At 43.5% G+C, this 20,963-nt stretch overlaps 1 protein-coding gene across 1 annotated transcript in view; it reads right to left on the reverse strand.

Annotated features, from left to right (window-relative positions):
• LOC126259865 (uncharacterized) overlaps positions 1 to 19,280 on the reverse strand; it is an 89,826-nt gene extending 70,546 nt beyond the window's left edge. Inside the window, exons 1-2 of the mRNA XM_049956924.1 lie at positions 19,241 to 19,280; positions 12,606 to 12,722 (exon numbers count right to left, since the gene is read on the reverse strand). Coding sequence (XP_049812881.1) covers positions 12,606 to 12,722; positions 19,241 to 19,276 — 153 coding nt within the window. The 5' untranslated portion in view covers positions 19,277 to 19,280. The remainder of the gene's footprint in view (positions 1 to 12,605; positions 12,723 to 19,240) is intronic.
• Positions 19,281 to 20,963: the final 1,683 nt, after the last annotated feature.

The raw sequence follows: 20,963 nt of genomic DNA on the forward strand, positions 1-20,963 counted from the left end.
CTGTCCCATAAATGTTCGATGGGATTCGTGGTGAGTGATGTGCGTGGCCAAGTCATTCGCACGAATTTGTCCATAATAGTCTTCAAACAAATAGCGAACGATTGTAGTCGGCTGGCAGGGGGGAGAGTCATCCATAAAAATTCCATCGTTGTTTGGGAACACGAAGCCCGTGAATGGCTGCAAACCGGTTCAGCTGGCACAGTGCTTTGTTGACAGTTTAAATCTATGGCTTCGTGGGGTCTGTGCCACACTCGAGTCCTACCACCAACTCTTACCAGCTGAAATCTGGACTTGTCTGGCCATACCACGGTTTTTCAGTCGTCTAATGTCTATCAGATGTGGCCACGAGCCCAGGATAGGCACTGCAGGCGATGATGTGCTGTTGGCAGAGGCACTAGCGTCGGTCATCTGCTGCCATAGCTCTTTTACGCCATATGGGATACCTCCTAATAGCGTGTCGGACCTCCTTTAGCTGGGTTTACTGCAGCACTTCTGCATGGCATGGACTCAACAAGTCGTTGGACGTCCCCTGCAGAAATATTGAGCCATGCTGCCTCCCTCTATAGCTGTCCATAATTGCGAAAGCCTTGCCGGATTTTCTGCACTAACTGACCCCTCGTTTCTGTCCCATAAATACTTGGTGGGATTCGTGTCGAGTGATATGGGTGGACAAATCATTCGCTCGAATTTGTCCAAATACTTTCAAACCAATCGCGAACAGTTGTGGTCGGGTGACATGGCGCATTGTCATTCGTAAAAATTCCGTCGTTGTTTGGGAACATGAAGTCCACGAATAGCTGGAAATGATCTACAAGCAGCCGAACGTAACCTTTTCCAGTCCATTCCATGTACAGACAGCCCACACCATTAAGTAGCCACCACTATCTTGCACAGTGCCTTGTTGACAGCTGGTGTCCATGTTGCGCCACACCCGATACCTACCATCAGCTCTTACCATCTGAAATCGGGACTGATCTAATCAGACCACAGTTTTCCAGCCATCTAGAGTCTATCTGATATGGTCCCGAGCCCAGGAGAGACACTGTAGACGATGTCGTGATATTAGCACGTTGCCATAGCCCATTAACGTCAAATCCTAAGGGATGCGTTCATCGTATGTTCCGCATAGATTTATACGGTTACTTCACGCAGAACTGCTTGTCTGTTAGCACTGACAGTTCTACTCAAACACTGTTGCACTCCGCCGTTAAGTGAAGTATGGCGGCCACTGCTTTGTCCGTGAGGAAAGGTAATTCCTGACACAGTGGATCTCGGATTATTGAATTCCCTAACGGTTTCCGGAATGGAATGTCCCATGCTTCTACCTCTAATAACCATTCCACGTTCTGTTAATTCGCATCGTGCGGCCATAATCACGTCGGAAACCTATTCACATGAATCACCTGAGTAAAAATGACAGCTCCACCAACGCACTGCCTTTTTGTACTTTGTGTCGCGATAATACCGCCATCTGTATATGTGCATATCGCTAACTCATGACGTTTGGCACATCGCCGTATGTGGACTAGGAGCGATGGGTATACATGGCCTTTTAATATTGTGAGCGAATTTTGGATATTAATTTCACTAATTTTTACTATCCCAAAGTTGAGGCACTGTATTTTGGTCTTTACCTAGTAGGTTGCATCTGATGATGCGTCTTTAGGCCACGAAACCGGTAGTGTACAAATAAAACAACAATTTTACCACCTTCTTAATCAATTTTACCAGTTTCTTAACAACATACCCTAACAGCAGCGTATACCCAGAATACAGAATACTTTGTGACTTTTCTAATGGTGATTGGCGTACAGTGGGGGGGGCTCGCGAAGTTCTGGGAAGAAAGCAAAAGTGAATACCGGCCACATGGCTGAGATCTTAGAAAAAAGGTCTGAGGTATTGTTTACTGCTGAAAATACATCTGAGCCAGTAAGCCATGCAGGTTGCCTCTGTGGCTGATCTTTCAGAGAGGTCCAGACCAATGGTTGTCATTCGGAGTTTCAATGTTAGATGACTGATGGATCCCCTCTGCGAAGTAGAGGGCAGGTTTACTTCCCAGGGGAGTTTTCGTCAGAGGTGTCGAGGAGGTTCTGCCGGGAGTGATTGGGCGCACTGAGCTCATCCAATTGCAAATCGTGGCTCACGGAGCGAATTATGCGTGCCGCCTCAGTTCAGAGACCATTCTTGGTTCCTACAGGCGGTTGGTTGATTTGATGAGAGCTAGCCTCGCCCGTAGGGTAGGTGGAATCAGAGCTGTCGTTTTGCAGCATCGCTCCCAGAAACAGTCGTGGTCCACAGGTTTGAAGCAGAGTGGAAAGCTTAAAAACAGAGAATCAGACGATTGTGCGACGATCTTGGACGCGGATTTCACGACCTTCGCTATAGGTTGGAGATCTGTAGGACCCCCGCCCCCTTTAATAGGCCAGAGGTGCAGTACACGCAGGAAGCGACTACTAGGGTGGCGGAGAACGTGTAGTGTGCTGAAGTAGATTTTTAGGATAGAGAAATCCCTGCATAGGCACTATAAAGATGTATTCTGACTACAGACAGGCTATAATTTATCATAGCAGTTCGGAGAAAGAAACATTCAATAAAGTGTTTAACTGCGAGACCATCTGTGGGAAGGTCGAAGAAATAGTCTCGCTTGTAACGGTAACGATGTCCACAAAGTACTAGGGACAGAAAGCTGGCTGAAACCAGACGTCACTAAGAATGACATTCTAAATTCTTGTTGCAATACATATTGCAGAGACAGATGAACGCTTGTGAAACGGCTTGTTTACAGTCATAAAAATAAGATAATATCTTGTCAGTTTAGTAAAATTCCTAATGCGAAATGACTTGCACTAGAACAAGTGTTAAAATGGATGAAACATGGTCATCCGAAGCTTTTAGTCTCCTTGGCTGAGGAGCAGTAGTGACGGAATGTTTGAGGGGAAACCTAGAGAATATTTCACCTAAATTTCCTGACCGTATTGTAGTATAAGATGGAGATTTAAACTTACCAGCTGAAGACTGGAAGATTCGAGTGAGTAGCGCTGGTGGTAGGAACAGAGAACAGTGCAAATTTTTTTTAATACATTATCCGAAAAGTACCTTGAGCAGTTAGTCAGAGAACAGTGTAACATCGTAGATTTGCTGGTGACACAGACCCGAACTTCTCCACTCAGCGTGGAACAAGGAACAGACCTAAGCAATCACCATGAGAGTCTGAGCTCCAGCACTAACAACGTTGGGTATCAATAGACAATGTTCAAGATTGTGCAATACGCTTAACACATGTATATGCCGACCAAAGTTGTGAGGAATAAGACCGCCGTAGTTCGACAACCATGTCAGAAAGCTGCTACGAAATCTGAGAGAGCTTTACTGCAAATTTAAACGTGGTCAGTGCATCACAGGCATCGAAATAATTGACTATAGGATAGAAGAGAAACCGAAATCGCTCGACAGAGGGAAGGCCACTGGACCTGGCGGGCACCGGTACGATTCTACATACAGTATGCGGAAGAACTTGCCCCTTTTCGAGCAGCAGAGTATCGTAGGTCTCTGAAGGAACAAAGTGTTCCTGGTGATTGGTAAAAAGTGGTGGTTTCCAATTTTCAAGAAGTGTCGTGGAACATACGTATAGAGCTATAGGCCCATATCTCTGACGTTGGTTAGTTGTAGAATTATGGAACGTGTTTTACGCTCGCATATTATCACATCTCTGGAGATTGAAAATCTCCTCTGTAGGGTTCCGTAAACAACGATCGTGTCAAACGAAACTCGCTCTGTTTGTCCACGAGACCCAGAAAACAGTAGATACAGCCGCCCAGGTAGATACCGTGTTCCATGAATTATGTAATGCATTCGATGCACTTCCGCATCCATGAACCAAGTACAGTGTACGGAATATCATACCGTGGGACTGGATTGAACAGTCTGTAACAAACTCAATACATCATGTCTTCATTAAGCGAAGTCTTCAGACGTAAAAGTAACTTCTGGGTTACCTCGATGCAATGTTATAGGTCCATTACTTTTTCAGTGTATGTAAATCTTAAACATGGCTGCAAATTCAGCAACTGTTTAACAGTAAACTTGGATAGTTTGAAAAAAATTAGCTAAGTAGTTACGACTAAAGGTTTATTAGAACCCTTGATTAACGTTTCGGCAGTCCTAAAATTGTCTTCTTCGGAAAATATAATGGACTGTGTCACATCAGATGCTATTTTGCTTTATTCATTGTACTTAATCAGTATTTGATGTAACAAATCCGTTACACCTTCTTCAGTAGACAATTTTAAAATTGTCGAGATGTAGGTCAAGAGTTCCAATAAACCTTTATTTGCTACTAGTTGGCTGATTTTTTTCAACCTCCCGAAGTTTATACACTACTGGCCATTAAAATTGCTACACCACGATGACGTGCTACAGACGCGAAATTTAACCTACAGGAAGAATATGTTGTGATATGCAAATGATTAGCTTTTCAGAGCATTCACACAAGGTTGTCGCCGGTGGCGACACCTGCAACGTGCTGACATGAGGAAAGTTTCCAACCGATTTCTCATACACAAACAGCAGCTGACCGGCGTTGCCTGGTGAAACGTTGTTGTGATTGCCTCGTGTAAGGAGGAGAAATGCGTACCATCACGTTTCCGACTTTCACAAAGTTCGTATTGTACCCTATCGCGATTGCGGTTTATCGTATTGCGACATTGCTGCTAGCGTTAGTCGAGATCCAATGACTGTTAGCAGAATATGGTTCAAAAATGGCTCTGAGCACTATGGGACTTAACATCTGTGGTCATCAGTCCCCTAGAACGTAGAACTACTTAAACCTAACTAACCTAAGGACATCACACACATCCATGCCCGAGGCAGAATTCGAACCTGCGACCGTAGCAGTCGCGTGGCTCCGGACTGCGCGCCTAGAACCGCTAGACCACCGCGGCCGGCTAGCAGAACATGGAATCGGTTGGTTCGGGAGGGTAATACGGAACGCCGTGCTGGATCCCAACGGCATCGTATCACTGGCAGTTGAGATTACAGGCATCTTATCCTCATGGCTGTAACGTATCGTGCAGCCACGTCTCGATCCCTGAGTCAACAGATGGGGACGTTTGCAAGGCAACAACCATCTGCACGAACAGTTCGACGACTTTTTCAGCAGCACCGACTATCTGCTAGGAGCCATGGCTGCGGTTACCCTTGACGCTGCATCACAGACAGAAGCGCCTGCAATGATGTACTCAACGACGAACCTGGGTGCACGAATGGCAAAACGTCATTTTTTCGGATGAATCCAGGTTCTGTTTACAGCATCATGATGGCCGCATCCGTGTTTGGCGACATCGCGGTGAACGCACATTGGAATCGTGTATTCGTCATCTCCATACTGGCGTATCACCCGGCGTGATGGTATTTGGTGCCATTGGGTACACGTCTCGGTCACCTCTTGTTCGCATTGACGGAACTTTGAAGAGTGGACGTTAGATTTCAGATGTTACGACCTGTGGCTCTACCCCTCATTCGATCCCTGCGAAACCCTACATTTCAGCGGGATAATGCTCGACCGCATGTTGCAGGTCCTGTACGGGCCTTTCTGGATACAGTAAATGTTCGACTGCTGCCCTGGCCAGCACATTCTCCACATCTCTCACCAATTGAAAACGTCTGGTCAAGGTAGCCGAGCATCTGGCTCGTCACCAAACGCCAGTTACTACTCTTGATGAACTGTGGTATCGTGTTGAAGCTGCATGGGCAATTGTACCTGTACACGCCATCCAAGCTCTGTTTGACTCAATGCCCAGGCGTATCAAGGCCGTTATTACGGACAGAGGTGGTTGTTCTGGGTACTGATTTCTCAGGATCTATGCATCCAAATTGCATGAAAATGTAATCTCCTGTCAGTTTTAGTAGAATATAATTTGTCCACCCCTCCATGAACCATGGACCTTGCCGTTGGTGGGGAGGCTTGCGTGCCTCAGCGATACAGATGGCCGTACCGTAGGTGCAACCACAACGGAGGGGTATCTGTTGAGAGGCCAGACAAACATGTGGTTCCTGAAGAGGGGCAGCAGCCTTTTCAGTAGTTGCATGGGCAACAGTCTGGATGATTGACTGATCTGGCCTTGTAACATTAACCAAAACGGCCTTGCTGTGCTGGTACTGCGAACGGCTGAAAGCAAGGGGAAACTACAGCTGTAATTTTTCCCGAGGACATGCAGCTTTACTATATGATTAAATGATGATGGCGTCCTCTTGGGTAAAATATTCCGGAGGTAAAATAATGCCCCATTCGGATCTCCGGGCGGGGCCTACTCAAGAGGACGTCGTTATCAGGAGAAAAAAACTGGCGTTCTACGGATCGGAGCGTGGAATGTCAGATCCCTTAATCGGGCAGGTAGGTTAGAAAATTTAAAAAGGGAAATGGATAGGTTAAAGTTAGATATAGTGGGAATTAGTGACGTTCGGTGGCAGGAGGAACAAGACTTTTGGTCAGGTGAATACAGGGTTATAAATACAAAATCAAATAGGGGTAATGCAGGAGTAGGTTTAATAATGAATAAAAAAATAGGAGTGCGGGTTAGCTACTACAAACAGCATAGTGAACGCATTATTGTGGCCAAGACAGACACAAAGCCCATGCCTACTACAGTAGTACAAGTTTATATGCCAACTAGCTCTGCAGATGATGAAGAAATAGATGAAATGCATGACGAGATAAAAGAAATTATTCAGGTAGTGAAGGGAGACGAAAATTTAATAGTCATGGGTGACTGGAATTCGTCAGTAGGAAAAGGGAGAGAAGGAAACATAGTAGGTGAATATGGATTGGGGGGAAGAAATGAAAGAGGAAGCCGCCTTGTAGAATTTTGCACAGAGCATAACTTAATCATAGCTAACACTTGGTTCAAGAATCATAAAAGAAGGTTGTATACCTGGAAGAATCCTGGAGATACTAAAAGGTATCAGATAGATTATATAATGGTAAGACAGAGATTTAGGAACCAGGTTTTAAATTGTAAGACATTTCCAGGGGCAGATGTGGACTCTGACCACAATCTATTGGTTATGAACTGCAGATTGAAACTGAAGAAATTGCAAAAAGGTGGGAATTTAAGGAGATGGGACCTGGATAAACTGAAAGAACCAGAGGTTGTAGACAGTTTCAGGGAGAGCATAAGGGAACAATTGACAGGAATGGGGGAAAGAAATACAGTAGAAGAAGAATGGGCAGCTCTGAGGGATGAAGTAGTGAAGGCAGCAGACGATCAAGTAGGTAAAAAGACGAGGGGTAATAGAAATCCTTGGGTAACAGAAGAAATATTGAATTTAATTGATGAAAGGAGAAAATATAAAAATGCAGTAAATGTAGCAGGCAAAAAGGAATACAAACGTCTCAAAAATGAGATTGACAGGAAGTGCAAAATGGCTAAGCAGGGATGGCTAGAGGACAAATGTAAGGATGTAGAGGCTTGTCTCACTAGGGGTAAGATAGATAATGCCTACAGGAAAATTAAAGAGACCTTTGGAGAGATGAGAACCACTTGTATGAATATCAAGAGCTCAGATGGCAACCCAGTTCTAAGCAAAGAAGGGAAAGCAGAAAGGTGGAAGGAGTATGTAGAGGGTCTATACAGGGGCGATGTACTTGAGGACAATATTATGGAAATGGAAGAGGATGTAGATGAAGACGAAATGGGAGATAAGATACTGCGTGAAGAGTTTGACAGAGCACTGAAAGACCTGAGTCGAAACAAGGCCCCGGGAGTAGACAACATTCCATTAGAACTACTGATGGCCTCGGGAGAGCCAGTCATGACAAAACTCTACCATCTGGTGAGCACGATGTATGAGACAGGCGAAATACCCACAGACTTCAAGAAGAATATAATAATTCCAATCCCAAAGAAAGCAGGTGTTGACAGATGTGAAAATTACCGAACTATCAGTTTAATAAGTCACAGCTGCAAAATACTAACGCGAATTCTTTACAGACGAATGGAAAAACTGGTAGCAGCCGACCTCGGGGAAGATCAGTTTGGATTCCGTAGAAATGTTGGAACACGTGAGGCAATACTAACCTTACGACGTATCTTAGAAGAAAGATTAAGAAAAGGCAATCCTACGTTTCTAGCATTTGTAGACTCAGAGAAAGCTTTTGACAATGTTAACTGGAATACTCTCTTTCAAATTCTGAAGGTGGTAGGGGTAAAATACAGGGAGCGAAAGGCTATTTACAATTTGTACAGAAACCAGATGGCAGTTATAAGAGTCGAGGGGCATGAAAGGGAAGCAGTGGTTGGGAAAGGAGTGAGACAGGGTTGCAGCCTCTCCCCAATGTTATTCAATCTGTATATTGAGCAAGCAGTAAAGGAAACAAAAGAAAAATTCGGAGTAGGTATTAAAATTCATGGACAAGAAGTAAAAACTTTTAGGTTCGCCGATGACATTGTAATTCTGTCAGAGACAGCAAAGGACTTGGAAGAGCAGTTGAACGGAATGGACAGTGTCTTGAAAGGAGGATATAAGATGAACATCAACAAAAGCAAAACGAGGATAATGGAATGTAGTCAAATTAAGTCGGGTGATGCTGAGGGAATTAGATTAGGAAATGAGACACTTAAAGTAGTAAATGAGTTTTGCTATTTAGGGAGTAAAATAACTTATGATGGTCGAAGTAGAGAGGATATAAAATGTAGACTGGCAATGGCAAGGAAAGCGTTTCTCAAGAAGAGAAATTTGTTAACATCGATGATAGATTTAAGTGTCAGGAAGTCGTTTCTTAAAGTATTTGTATGGAATGTAGCCATGTATGGAAGTGAAACATGGACGATAACTAGTTTGGACAAGAAGAGAATAGAAGCTTTCGAAATGTGGTGCTACAGAAGAATGCTGAAGATAAGGTGGGTAGATCACGTAACTAATGAGGAGGTATTGAATAGGATTGGGGAGAAGAGAAGTTTGTGGCACAACTTGACTAGAAGAAGGGATCGGTTGGTAGGACATGTTCTGAGGCATCAAGGGATCACCAATTTAGTATTGGAGGGCAGCGTGGAGGGTAAAAATCGTAGAGGGAGACCAATAGATGAATACATTAAGCAGATTCAGAAGGATGTAGGTTGCAGTAGGTACTGGGAGATGACAAAGCTTGCACAGGATAGAGTAGCATGGAGAGCTGCATCAAACCAGTCTCAGGACTGAAGACCACAACAACAACAATATTTGTCCAATGAATACCCGTTTATCATCTGCATTTCTCCTTGGTGTAGCAATTTTACTGGCCAGTAGTGTATATATAAAAGCATAGTAGCTAACATGGGAAGTCGTTGGGGAGGACGACGGTTCAAACCCGCGTCCGGCCATGAAGATTTAGGTTTGCCGTGATTTCCTTAAATCGCTTCAGGCAAACGTCAGGACGGTTCCTTAGAAAGGGCACGGCCGATTTCCTTCGCCATCCTTTGCTACTCCGAGCTTGCGCTCCGTCTCTGGTTGTCGACTGGACGTTAAACACTAATCTCGTCCTCCTCCCTCCTCCATCACCCGAAGTTCCATGTGCTTTGCGCGTATGAAGCTTTCGTATACAGAAAATCTTAAAGTTAGAAAATCGTAGCGAAATACGGGAAGACCTGCAGAGGCTCTGTAGTTGCAGGGAGCAGCATAAACAAATACGACGCATTGCGTGTAGGTAGGAAGTCCCATTATTGGCTGATTATACGATTTCGGAACAATCACTGGAAGCAGTTACGTCCATAAAACATCTAGGGGTGTGATTAAGGAGTGAATTAAAATGGAAAGACCATATAAAACTACTTGGAGGAAAGGAATACGTCAGACTCAGATTCACTGGGATAAACCTCATGAAATGTAGTTCGTCTACATGGGAACTAGCTTACGAAACACTCGCTTGCCCGATAGTTGTGCTCGTCGGTATAGGATCTGTACCAGACACGATTGATAGAAGAAGTAGGCAAGGTCCAAGGAAGAACAGCGCGTTTCGTTACACGTTCCTTTAGTATGTAGGAAAATGTAACGGATATGATCAACCAACTCCAGTAGCAGAAGAGGCGTTCTGCATCAGGCAACGTTTTAATGATGATAACCCGAGAGCGTATATTATTAGAAGAGTTAACAAATATATTGCTTCTTTCCTTCGCGAACAGACCTCCCTTATGGAGGCTTACTGGCAGTCATTCTTCCAGCGAACCATTCGCGACTGGAAAAGGACAAGGTGGAATTCTCACTGGTACACAAAGTACACTCTCCCACACACAACAAAGTGGCTTGAGGAGTGTAGACGTAGATGTCGATTCCTCTTCCGAAGAGCCAGTCTTTGGATATACGTTCCAAATTTTGTAATGTAATAACTTCATCAGCATTTTGAGTGAATCAACGCATACATCTTTTTATTTCCTTAAAAATTAAGTCTGTACTATAAATCGCAGTTTTATTGTTTGCTGCAGATTTTATAGGACTGAAATTGGTTTTCATTTTTTTCATCGAGGAACTTTGTGTGTGGTTGCGATTGTTAGCATTCCGCCACAAAATACTATGTCTGCTTCCATGAAACCACGCGTTTTTGGTTTAGAAGATACTTTGAGCTTTTTCATTTCTAATTAATAAAAAGAAAAGCCTCAGAAATCGCCACAGAAAGTATTCTACTCAATAACACAAAACAATTTTAACAGTTCTAAAGCGAATAATTGAAGGACTGGGCCATGCCTAACATGTAAGAGAAATTTGCAGTGCCGTTATGCGATGTATAAGTATGAGAAATACATGTCGAAGTATAATGGGTGTTCAAAAAGAAGCGAGCCGGAGTCTGGAATGCGAAAACCGATGACAGGAGGGTAATATCGTGGCGTGTGTAACGAGGTGTGGTTCCGACCAGAGCGTGGAACTTCACAGCCCGTCGCTAGAGGGCACGCATGCACGTCACGTGACTATACAGAGCTAGCAGCAGCGTGTATCAATCGTCCAACGCTGCCAGTCGCATTGCAAACAGTGATACGGAAGCGTCAACAGAAGAGCAAAGAAGTGTTGTTCGTTTTCTGACAGTGGATGGAGTAGGAGGAACAGACATTCATTGAAGAATGTCAAAAGCGTACGGCGAACACTACATGTCCCTTGCAATGGGCAAGGCTTGGCACAAGTGCTTCAGGGAAGGACAGGTGTCGTAAGCCGATGAAGCACGGTATGGAGCATTACCGATGAAATCGTCCAGATGGTGGATGCACTCATTACCCAGGACCGCCGAGTGACAGTGAAAGCCATAGCCGCCGTGGTCGGATTGATCATCGCGGTTCACACCATCGTGAAGGAACAACTGCACATGCGCAAAGTGTGTGCCCAATGGGTGTCCCACAGTCTTCAACCACACCAGGAAGCATGTTGAATGGCCCACTGTCTTGCTCATCTGCAGCGCTATGCTCGGGAAGGGAATGCATTCCTGGCATGAATGGTGATTGGAGATGAGTCAAGGTGTCATCACTTCGAACCAGAATCAAAACGACAAAGTATTCTAGTGGAAGCATCCAGAGTCATCACCACCAAAAAGAAGCTAAGTCCTTCCACACGAGTGCTGGAAAGGTTATTATGACGTTCTTCTTTGACCAAGATAACCCATTCTGATTCACTTCCTGCAACATGGGACAACAGTGAATGCCCAGCATTATTCGCAAACTTTGACTACCCTTCGCCAAGCGATCAAATCAAAACGACCTGGCAGTCTCACCTGTGGGGTCATTATGCTCCACGACATTGAAAAGTCTCATATGGCCAACACAGTCGCGGCACTCCTGCAAAAATTCAAATGGGAAGTTCTCGGCCACGCTCCATACAGTCTGAACCTCTCTCCCTGTGATAACGCCATTTTTGGTCCCCTTAAAAAGACTCTGAGGGGCAAACGATTCACCTCGGGCGACGACGTCCAGCTGTATGTGCGGAACTGGTTAACACTGCAGCCCTGGGAATTTTATGAGACAGCCATTCATCGCCTTGTCACAGTAGGACAAGTGTCTCAACAGCCAAGATCATTGCTTCTAACATACAGGTACTGGTTTCTGTAATTATGCCTCCGGCTCGTTTCTTTTTGAACATCCCTTGTAAAACCGATAGAAAACTGTTTCGAACTAATGAATGAAATAGGCATGGAATGTTCAAAAAGGTCGCACCCGCACCAACATATATACTCCTCTATAGCGCTGCAGCCAGTAAAGAATCTGTGTTGAAGTCTTCACGTGTATAAAGCTGAAGGAACAGAGAATGCTTTGGGACAAATTTTGAAAATCACATTTTTCGAGCCCAGATATCTGTATCTACCATAAATGGTGTCAGCTGTTCAGCTAACATACAGTATTTCTACCCGCTCTGAAATTCGATGTACAGTCGTGTTAGTCCTTGATGTTTTGCTGCAGCTGTCTCCATTCTGACGCAAATGTCGAGCACAGTGAATGGGCATTTAGTATCATAGTGCATATTCCGTGTACAATGGAACGTTTTTGATCTCAGTGCTTGACATCAATGTGAGCATATGGGACGCTAGTAAGATCAGAAAAAATGAGAAAACAACTCTGTGAAGAGTTAGGTCCTACAGTAGCAGAAGGAAATCCCACCTGTGAGCAGTCTGCGCTGCAGAAAATTTGCCCAGGCGCTGAACAGTACGCCCGTTGAGTGAAGACAGACCTCTGTGGTCTTGAGACGGCGGCGGTGGAAGATAAAGCGCTCGACAGCTAGAAGGACAGACAAAAAAATGCAGTATACCATTTGGCACAAAGGAGAGAAAATTTAACAGTTCAAATATTGTCCATATAATTTCATAAACAAATGGATTATTAGGAATTCTGAGCAACAAACGGCTTATTAAGAGTTCTGAGCAACAGTTTACACTGGTAAGTGCGCATGCTATGCTCTGGTGAACAGAATTCCACAGAAACTATACACAAAATGACCAAAAGTTTCTCTTCAGTCGGAGTTGCTTAGTTGTGATGAATCTTAAACTAATTTTTCAGCTGTGTGCTACCATGGTATGGGTGGGCGGTGATCACTGATCCTATCACCGGATGTATTTCGCCATCTCTGTTCTTATGAGGTTTTGCAGACGATCTGAGGCATAGCGAATTAGGAAAGCAACTTCTCGTACTATGGAGTCATTTCGTTGCCTCGATGACCCCAGGTTTATGAAAGCAAGACTCTAAAATTATGTTAGTCAGTTTTGAGAAGTGTTACGCCACAAGAACTATATTTCACAGGCGGCAGATCCCCAGAGAATTGATAGTAAACGACTCAATACATGGATAAAAACTCTGGATTCCAGGAGGCGAGTGGACGCCTGTTCCACATGAACTATGCAACTTGTTTGTTATTTTAGAGTTATCGGGAGCAGGTAGGTATATAGATAAATACACTTGCGCAAAAAAAAAAGTAGTACACCTGGAAGGACGACGTGGATTTTGATCCGAAGACGGCATATGACACCTGGAGGGATAGTACATGTGTTGATAATGGTTTCAATGTTGTCCGCCAACAAACAGCGCAGAGCGCCTTCTATGTCTGCCCGTTAATAGAGGATGCTCACAACCAGAAGACTCAGTAGGGTGCAAACGTCTCAAGCAAGCAGGCAACGATGCCATGGAGACGCGCTCATGCTTCCTGCAGCCATTGGGATAAATGGAAAGCGGTAAAATATTGGTTTTCCGACTGGCGAGATGGAACTTCCGGAGAACTGCCACACAAGTTGGACGCGCTGCGTGAGTTGTGCAACAATGCTGGTTTCAGTTGTCGCGTGAACATTCTCGCACTCTCAGAAGAGTTTCTGGACGTCCAGGCAGTACAGGCGCTGGCCAGGATCGTCTTACTGTAAGGGCAGACCGTGCAAGTATCACAGCTAAGATATGAGGGCTTGGGAGCCCAGACGTGTCAAACTGGATATTAGCAGTGGAACTAAGGGCAGACATACCTCTGGCCCATCTTTCACTCACGCCACAGCATGTACATGCACGGCTCGACTGATGCCATCAATCACTTGGAAGATGGAATGGCGCGCCGTGGTCTTCATCGATGAAAGTAGATTCCGCCTGCACGCAAGTGATGGTCGTTTGCGCGCACAACATCGACTTGGTGTGCGCTGTGTCGTGGAGCGCGTTCCTGCGAGACACACTGCCCCCACACCAGGCCTTATGGTCTGGGGTACGATAAGCTACAACTCTCCCACACCTATGATGTTTCTGGAGGGGACGTCAACCAGCGCTCCCTACGTGCTGAATGTCGTTAGACCCGTTCTTTTGCCGTTCCTGCAGCAGGAAGGTGATGTGTTGTTCCGACAGAATGATGTTCGCCCACATACTGCCTGTGAAACTCAACGTGATCTGCAAGACGTGCAGAAGCTTCCCTGGCCAGCACGATCTTCGGACTTGTCTCCAATCGAGCATTTGAGGGATATGATGCGACGAATATTGACTCGTGCGACTCGTCAGGTAACAACTTCTACAGAACTACGTGAGCACACTGAGTGAGCGTGGCATAACGTACTCCCGGACAGTATTCCCAATCTGTGCGATCGACTGGATGCCAGACGCAAGCATGCTTCTTTGCCCCCCCCCCCCCCCCCGCCTTCCCAAATGCTACACCATGTACTAAAATGGGTGTTTCACCGTGGATCGATACCTAGTATCACAGAAACGCTTGTGCTATTGATCTGCAAATGTAATCTTTATTTTTCAGTCATCAGTCTTTTGACCGGTTTGATGCGGCCCGAAACGAATTCCTCTCTTGTGCCACATTTTTCCTCTCAGACTAGTAATTGCACCCTACGTCCTCTATTATTTGCTGAATGTGTTCCAATCTTCGTTTACAGGTTTTACCCTCTACAGAACCTCTAGTACCATGAAAATTATCTCCTAATGACTTAAGATGTCTTCTCATTCTGTCCCGTTTTCTTGTCAGTGTTTTCCATATGTTCCTTTCCTCGTCGATTCTGTGGAGAACCTCCTTATTCGTCTACTTCGTGATCCCCAATTGTATAGTTTCCGTTACTCTCATTTGTGCTACTTCTCATTATCTTGGTCTTTCTTCGATTTACTCTCAATCCACACTCTGTACTGATTAGACTGTTAATTCCATTCAGCAGCTCCTGTAGTTCTTCTTCACTTTCACTCAAGATAGCAATGTCATCAGCGCAAGTTATCGTTGATATCCTTTCACCCGGAATTTTAGTCCCACATTTGAACCTTTCTATTTATTTCCCTCATTCCTTCTTCAATGTGTAGAATGGACAGTAGGAGCGATAGGCTACATCCCTGTCTAACACACTTTTTAATCCCAGCACTTCGTTCTTGATTTTCCAGTCTTATTGTTCCCGCTTGGTATATATATATATATATATATATATATATATATATATATATATATATATATATATATATATATATATATATAATCCGTATTTCGCTATAGCCTACCCCAATTTTTTTCAGAATTTCTAACATCTTGCACCATTCTACATTGTCCATTGCTTTTTCCAGGTCCAGGTCCCGGCCGACAAATCCAATGAACGTGTCTCGATTTTTCTTCAGTCTCCCTTCCATTATCAACTGCAACGTCAGATTTGCCCCTCTCGTGCCTTTACCTTTCCTAAATCCAAATTGACAGTCTTCTAACAGATCATCAATTTTCTTTTCCCTTCTTCTGTATATTATTCTTGCCAGCAACTTGGAAACTTGGATGCATGAGCTGTTAAAATGACTGTGTCATAAATTCTCGAATTTATCGGCTCTTGCTTTCTTGGGAATTGTGTGGATGATGTTTTTCCGAAAGTCTGATGGCATGTCGCCAACCTCGTACATTCGATACATCAACGTGTACAGTAGTTTTTTTGCCGCTTTCCCAAACGATTTTAGAAATTCCGATGGACTGTTAACCATCCCTCCTGCCTTATTTCATATTAAGTCTTCCAAACCCCTTTCAAATTTTGATTCTAATACTGGTTCCCTTAACTCTTCCTGTAGACTCCTGTTTCTTCTTCTATCAAGTCAATCAATTATGCTCCCTCCCCCCTTCCCCCCCCCCCCGCCCCCTCGTAGCGGCATGCAGTGTAGTCTTTCCACCTATCCGCTCTCTCCTCTGCGTTTAAAATTGTAATTCCCGTTGCACTCTTGATTTTACCACCCTCGCTTTTGATTTCAGGGTAGGTTGTTTCGACTTTGTTATATGCTGAATCTGTCCTTCCAACAGTCAACTCTTTTCAAATGTCACATTTTTCATGGAACCATTTTCCCTTAGCTTCCCTGTATTTCCTATGTATTTTGTTCCTCAAAGACCTGTATTCCCGAGTTACCTTGAACGTTTTTGCACTTCTTTCATCTATCAACTGAAGTATTTCTTCTGTTACCCATGATTTCTTGTCAGTTACCTTCTTTGCGCTTATTCTTTTCTTTCCAACTTCTGTGATTGCACTATTTAGAGATGTCCATTCTTTTTCGACTTTACTGCTTGCTGAGCTATTCCTTATTGCTGTATCTACAGCTTTAGACAACATCAAGCGTATCTTATTATTCCTCATAACTTCCATATTACTTCTTTCCACGTTGATTCTTCCTGACTAATCTCCTAAACTTCAGCCTGCTGTTCATCAGTACTATATTGTGATCTGAATCTGTATCTGCTCCTGGGTACACCTTACAATCCAGTAAATGATTTCGGAACCTCTGCCTGACGATGATGTAATCTAACTGAAATCTTACCGTATCTCCCGGCGGTTTCCAGGTATACCTCCTCCTCATCCTATTATTCTTGAACAGAGTATTCGCTATTCCTAACTGCTATTTAGTCTTTCTCCTCTCTCGCTCCTACTATGAAGCCTATATTGTCCTGTAACCCTTTCTCCTGATCCCTCCACTACAAACGCATTGCAATCCCCCTTAACTATTAGATTTTCATCTCCCTTTACGTACTGAATACCCGTTCAATATTCTCATATACTTTCTCTGTCTCTCCATCTTCTGCTTTCGACGTCGTTATGTATGCCTGAACCGTTGTTGTCGGTGTTGGTTTCCTGTCGACTCTGACGAGAATAACTCTATCACTGAACTGTTCACAGTAACACGCACTCTGTCCTACCTTCCTATTCATAGCTCCCGTTATACCATTTTCTGCCACTGTTGATATTACTATTGTTTACCAGGTACCTCGTTTTCAAATTTTCAAACAAAGGAATAACACTCATGGGAAACTGCAGAGGCTGGCCGCTGTGGGCGAGTGGTTCTAGACGCTTCAGTCCGGAACCGCGCTGCTGCTGCGGTTGAAGGTTCGAATACTGCCTCGAGCATGAATGTGTGTGATGTCTTTAGGTTAGTTAGGTTTAAGTAGTTATAAGTTCTAGGGAACTGATGACCTCCGATGTTAAGTCCCTTAGTGCTTAGAGCCATTTGAACCATTTTTTGAACTGCAGAGCCTCATCGTTTTTGCCTTCAACAACATTATACACTGGTCCAGAATGAGATTTTCACTCTGCAGCGCAGAGTGCGCCGATATGAAACTTCCTGGCAGATTAAAGCTGTGTGCCGGACCGAGACTCGAACTCGGGACCTTTGCCTTTCGCGGGCAAGTGCTCTACTGGCAGAAGTAAAGGTGTGAGGACGGGGCGTGAGTCGTGCTTGGGTAGCTCAGTTGGTAGAACACTTGCCCGTGAAAGGCAAAGGTCCCGAGTTCGAGTCTCGGTCCGGCACACAGTTTTAATCTGCCAGGAAGTTTCATTATACACTGGTGGTCTTCTCTTCCTCCAGGTCATTAATTTAAACCACCGGAAAATTATGTCTACGCCTTGAAGTATCTGTTGTTATACGACATGCTTAACTGCTGCTGAAACGCTATGATTTTAAAGTGATTAAGCAAGACCAACTTTTATTTTATTGCAATGCCCTGGCCTTATTACACTTTCTTGTAGGTTCCAAGCGTTGTCCAGCTTTTTCTCTCTGCCGAAATCTTGCAACTTTATAAGGGGCTCAATAGAGAGAACTGGAAGTAGGAATTTGTCTTCAGCGACTCGTTTGGGAAGAATTATGTTGAGAAATTATTAAATAGTTTCTCTGATTCTTAACACCATTCTTGTGATCCATTTGAAATTGCTCAGATGTGAATTGAAGCTAATAAATGAAAATAGATATTAAAATGTAATATGATGTGATATGGAAATTGGAGCTCTTACATAATTGCACTGCGAATAAAATAACCTTAAGAAGACAGTAATTAATCTATCACTAGTGCTATGTAATGGAGTATACAACTTCACTGTTAAGTAATCCACAACGACAGAAATTTTTATTTTTTGCAAGCGGTATAGTAGACTCACATCTTTCCTTTCAATTCCATGCAGCAATATTTCGCCTTTTGGTATTCGGAAAAACCTGCTGCTACCCTCTGTCCTTGAACAGCAGTTTACTGCACAACACTGTGGCATTCTTTACCGCAGGATAGGTGACACATTTTTTAATGCTCTTAATATAAAATGAGTTCGTATGTTTCACATACCCTTCTATACTAAGACAACCACTAATTAGATCAATTTTCCCACTTACTCTCATGTATTATGGGGGTCCAACATGGCTGCCTTGTACCGCATGACCTTGAGCTGACCAATGGCAGCGTTCAATTGTCGGCAACCCAAGGATAAAAGTTTGTCGCTTATTTGTTTATTCAGGGCTTTATATACAATGCACAGCGCCAGATTTGAGCCTGGTGTCCAAAACTGGAGCTAAAGTTTCTCCAGCGTAAATCTGCTCCGCATTAACGCACAGACATACCTACATAGTTTTGCTGCCATTTGTTAATTGCTATCTTCACCGGACCCGTGAGTAGCTGCACTTTAATTGTAACCATACTGTATGACGTCTGTAATACGCATCTGTGGGTTAGTGTATACATTTTAGCAAACTGCATTAAAGTTCCATCTATAAAGGAGGCCGTGTATAGAACACTTGTGCGAACCATTCTTGAGTACCTGTCGAGTATTTGGGAACCCCGCCAGTTCGGATTAAAGGAAGACAGCGAAGCAATTCAGGAGCGAGCTACTAGATTTACAGGTAGTTTCGACCAGCACGCAAATGTTACGGAGGTGCTTCGTGAAGTCACATGGGAATCCCTGGACGGAAGACGAAGTACTTTTTGTGAAAAACTACTGATAAAATTTAGAGAATCGTTATTTTAAGAACGGTCACTTGCGGAGTATATATGCAGATGCAGATTGATCGCTTACCACTAAGATAATCCTCACAGCTTTCTGCAGCTCCATAGTGGACTCATTTATTTCGTGTAGTGAGGGGCAGCTCTATATATACCTGTAACTAAGCTTCAGGTTATCACAAAATTTCTGAGATACTGTTTGTATCTGGCAGATTGTGGCTAAGTCGTTTCGAGGCTAATGACTGTTATCACATCAAATGTTACAGAACGAGGAGGAAAGAGGTTATTAAACTTCTGTTAGTTAATATGTGATGGATTTGTGTGATGAACCGTAAGTGTGCTTCAAAAAAATTTATTTATATCGAATTCGTGAGGAATTAGCGTTTATTGTCAATTTAATCTTTTGTCTCTGGCACTCCTCATAGTACAAACGTCACAAACATTTTTTGTGTTATGTATTCTATCGTTAAGAAAAAGCGTTAGTACCATCAACTCGGCGTATGTGCACAATTTTGTTTTTAGAAAATACTGTGAATGAAAGACATTATTTCATCGTACTGTGCGTGAACTTCAGCTTAAATGTTCAAATGTATGTGAATTCCTAAGGGACAAAACCGCTGAGGTCATCGGTCTCTAGACTTACACACTACTTAAACGAACTTAAACTAACTTATGCTAAGAACAACACACACACCCATGCCCGAGGGAGGACTCGAACCTCCGGCGGGAGGGGCCACGCAATCCGTGACGTGGTGCCTCCAACTGCGTGGCCACTCCGCGCGGCCAACGTGAGCTTAACATACTGGGAAAGGGCATACGTATCTCTAAGTTATATGCGAATGCCACGTGAAGATCTAGTCCACATTAATAGACAATTTGCAGCACAATTACCTCTTCCAATAGTGCCAGAAAGGGTTTACTAAGAGTAGCTCTTCTTGAACTTTATTTAGGCAAAAATTTCTACTGCCTCAGTCGCTTCTTACTGATATATAATTAGCACGACGCATTTCGCCAGACTGATGTCCTCACTAGCTGCATACAGGTTCATATGCGTTAACGTTAATCTGAACTGTGATAAGGTTCATTTATCTGGATGCGTCGGTGAAGTTATATACTGAAATAGAACCATTTTTTTCTGGAATTTTAGTTGTCCAGCACACAGAACTCAGTAACAATCACATCACTACTCCCACTTTATATTTCAATACATAACCTCACTGGCACACCCAACAAATCGCAATTCAGTTTAATGTAATGCATATGCAACAGTAATGCGCTTTATGACGTCATGCTGCCGAAACGAGTCGTGCTTATTAATCAAATATTAGTAAAAAGTGACCGAAGCAGTAGCAATTATTTCATACCTTCACAGCACAGTTGGAAACCTCGAACATTTCCATATAACATCGATAAATTTAAGTTGATCTTTATTGCTTAACTTATACTGCTCTCTGTACTGCCTACACAATAGCCATTAAAACTAATATTTGACAGTATAGATTCTAAGATGTTTTGGGCACTCAGATGTTAGTGATCACGAGAGAACATCACAGGTGCCTACAATTTCATTATTGGTGCAAATAATACTTGTTCTGTAGCTGCATTTCAGGATCCTCCATTTATGAAACGTAAGCCAGTTTATGGCGTCAACGATGTAAGCTAAACACTTACAGTTTTCTTTCCCCTGTGCATTAGCATAACATTATCATAAAAAAGGATGAATGTGAATGATTGATCAAATTCACAAGAATTCGTACTATAAATTTAGTCTGCATGGGACGAGACGACGATCAACT

This window comes from Schistocerca nitens, chromosome 5 (assembly GCF_023898315.1).
Source record: "Schistocerca nitens isolate TAMUIC-IGC-003100 chromosome 5, iqSchNite1.1, whole genome shotgun sequence".
NCBI lineage: Eukaryota > Metazoa > Arthropoda > Insecta > Orthoptera > Acrididae > Schistocerca > Schistocerca nitens.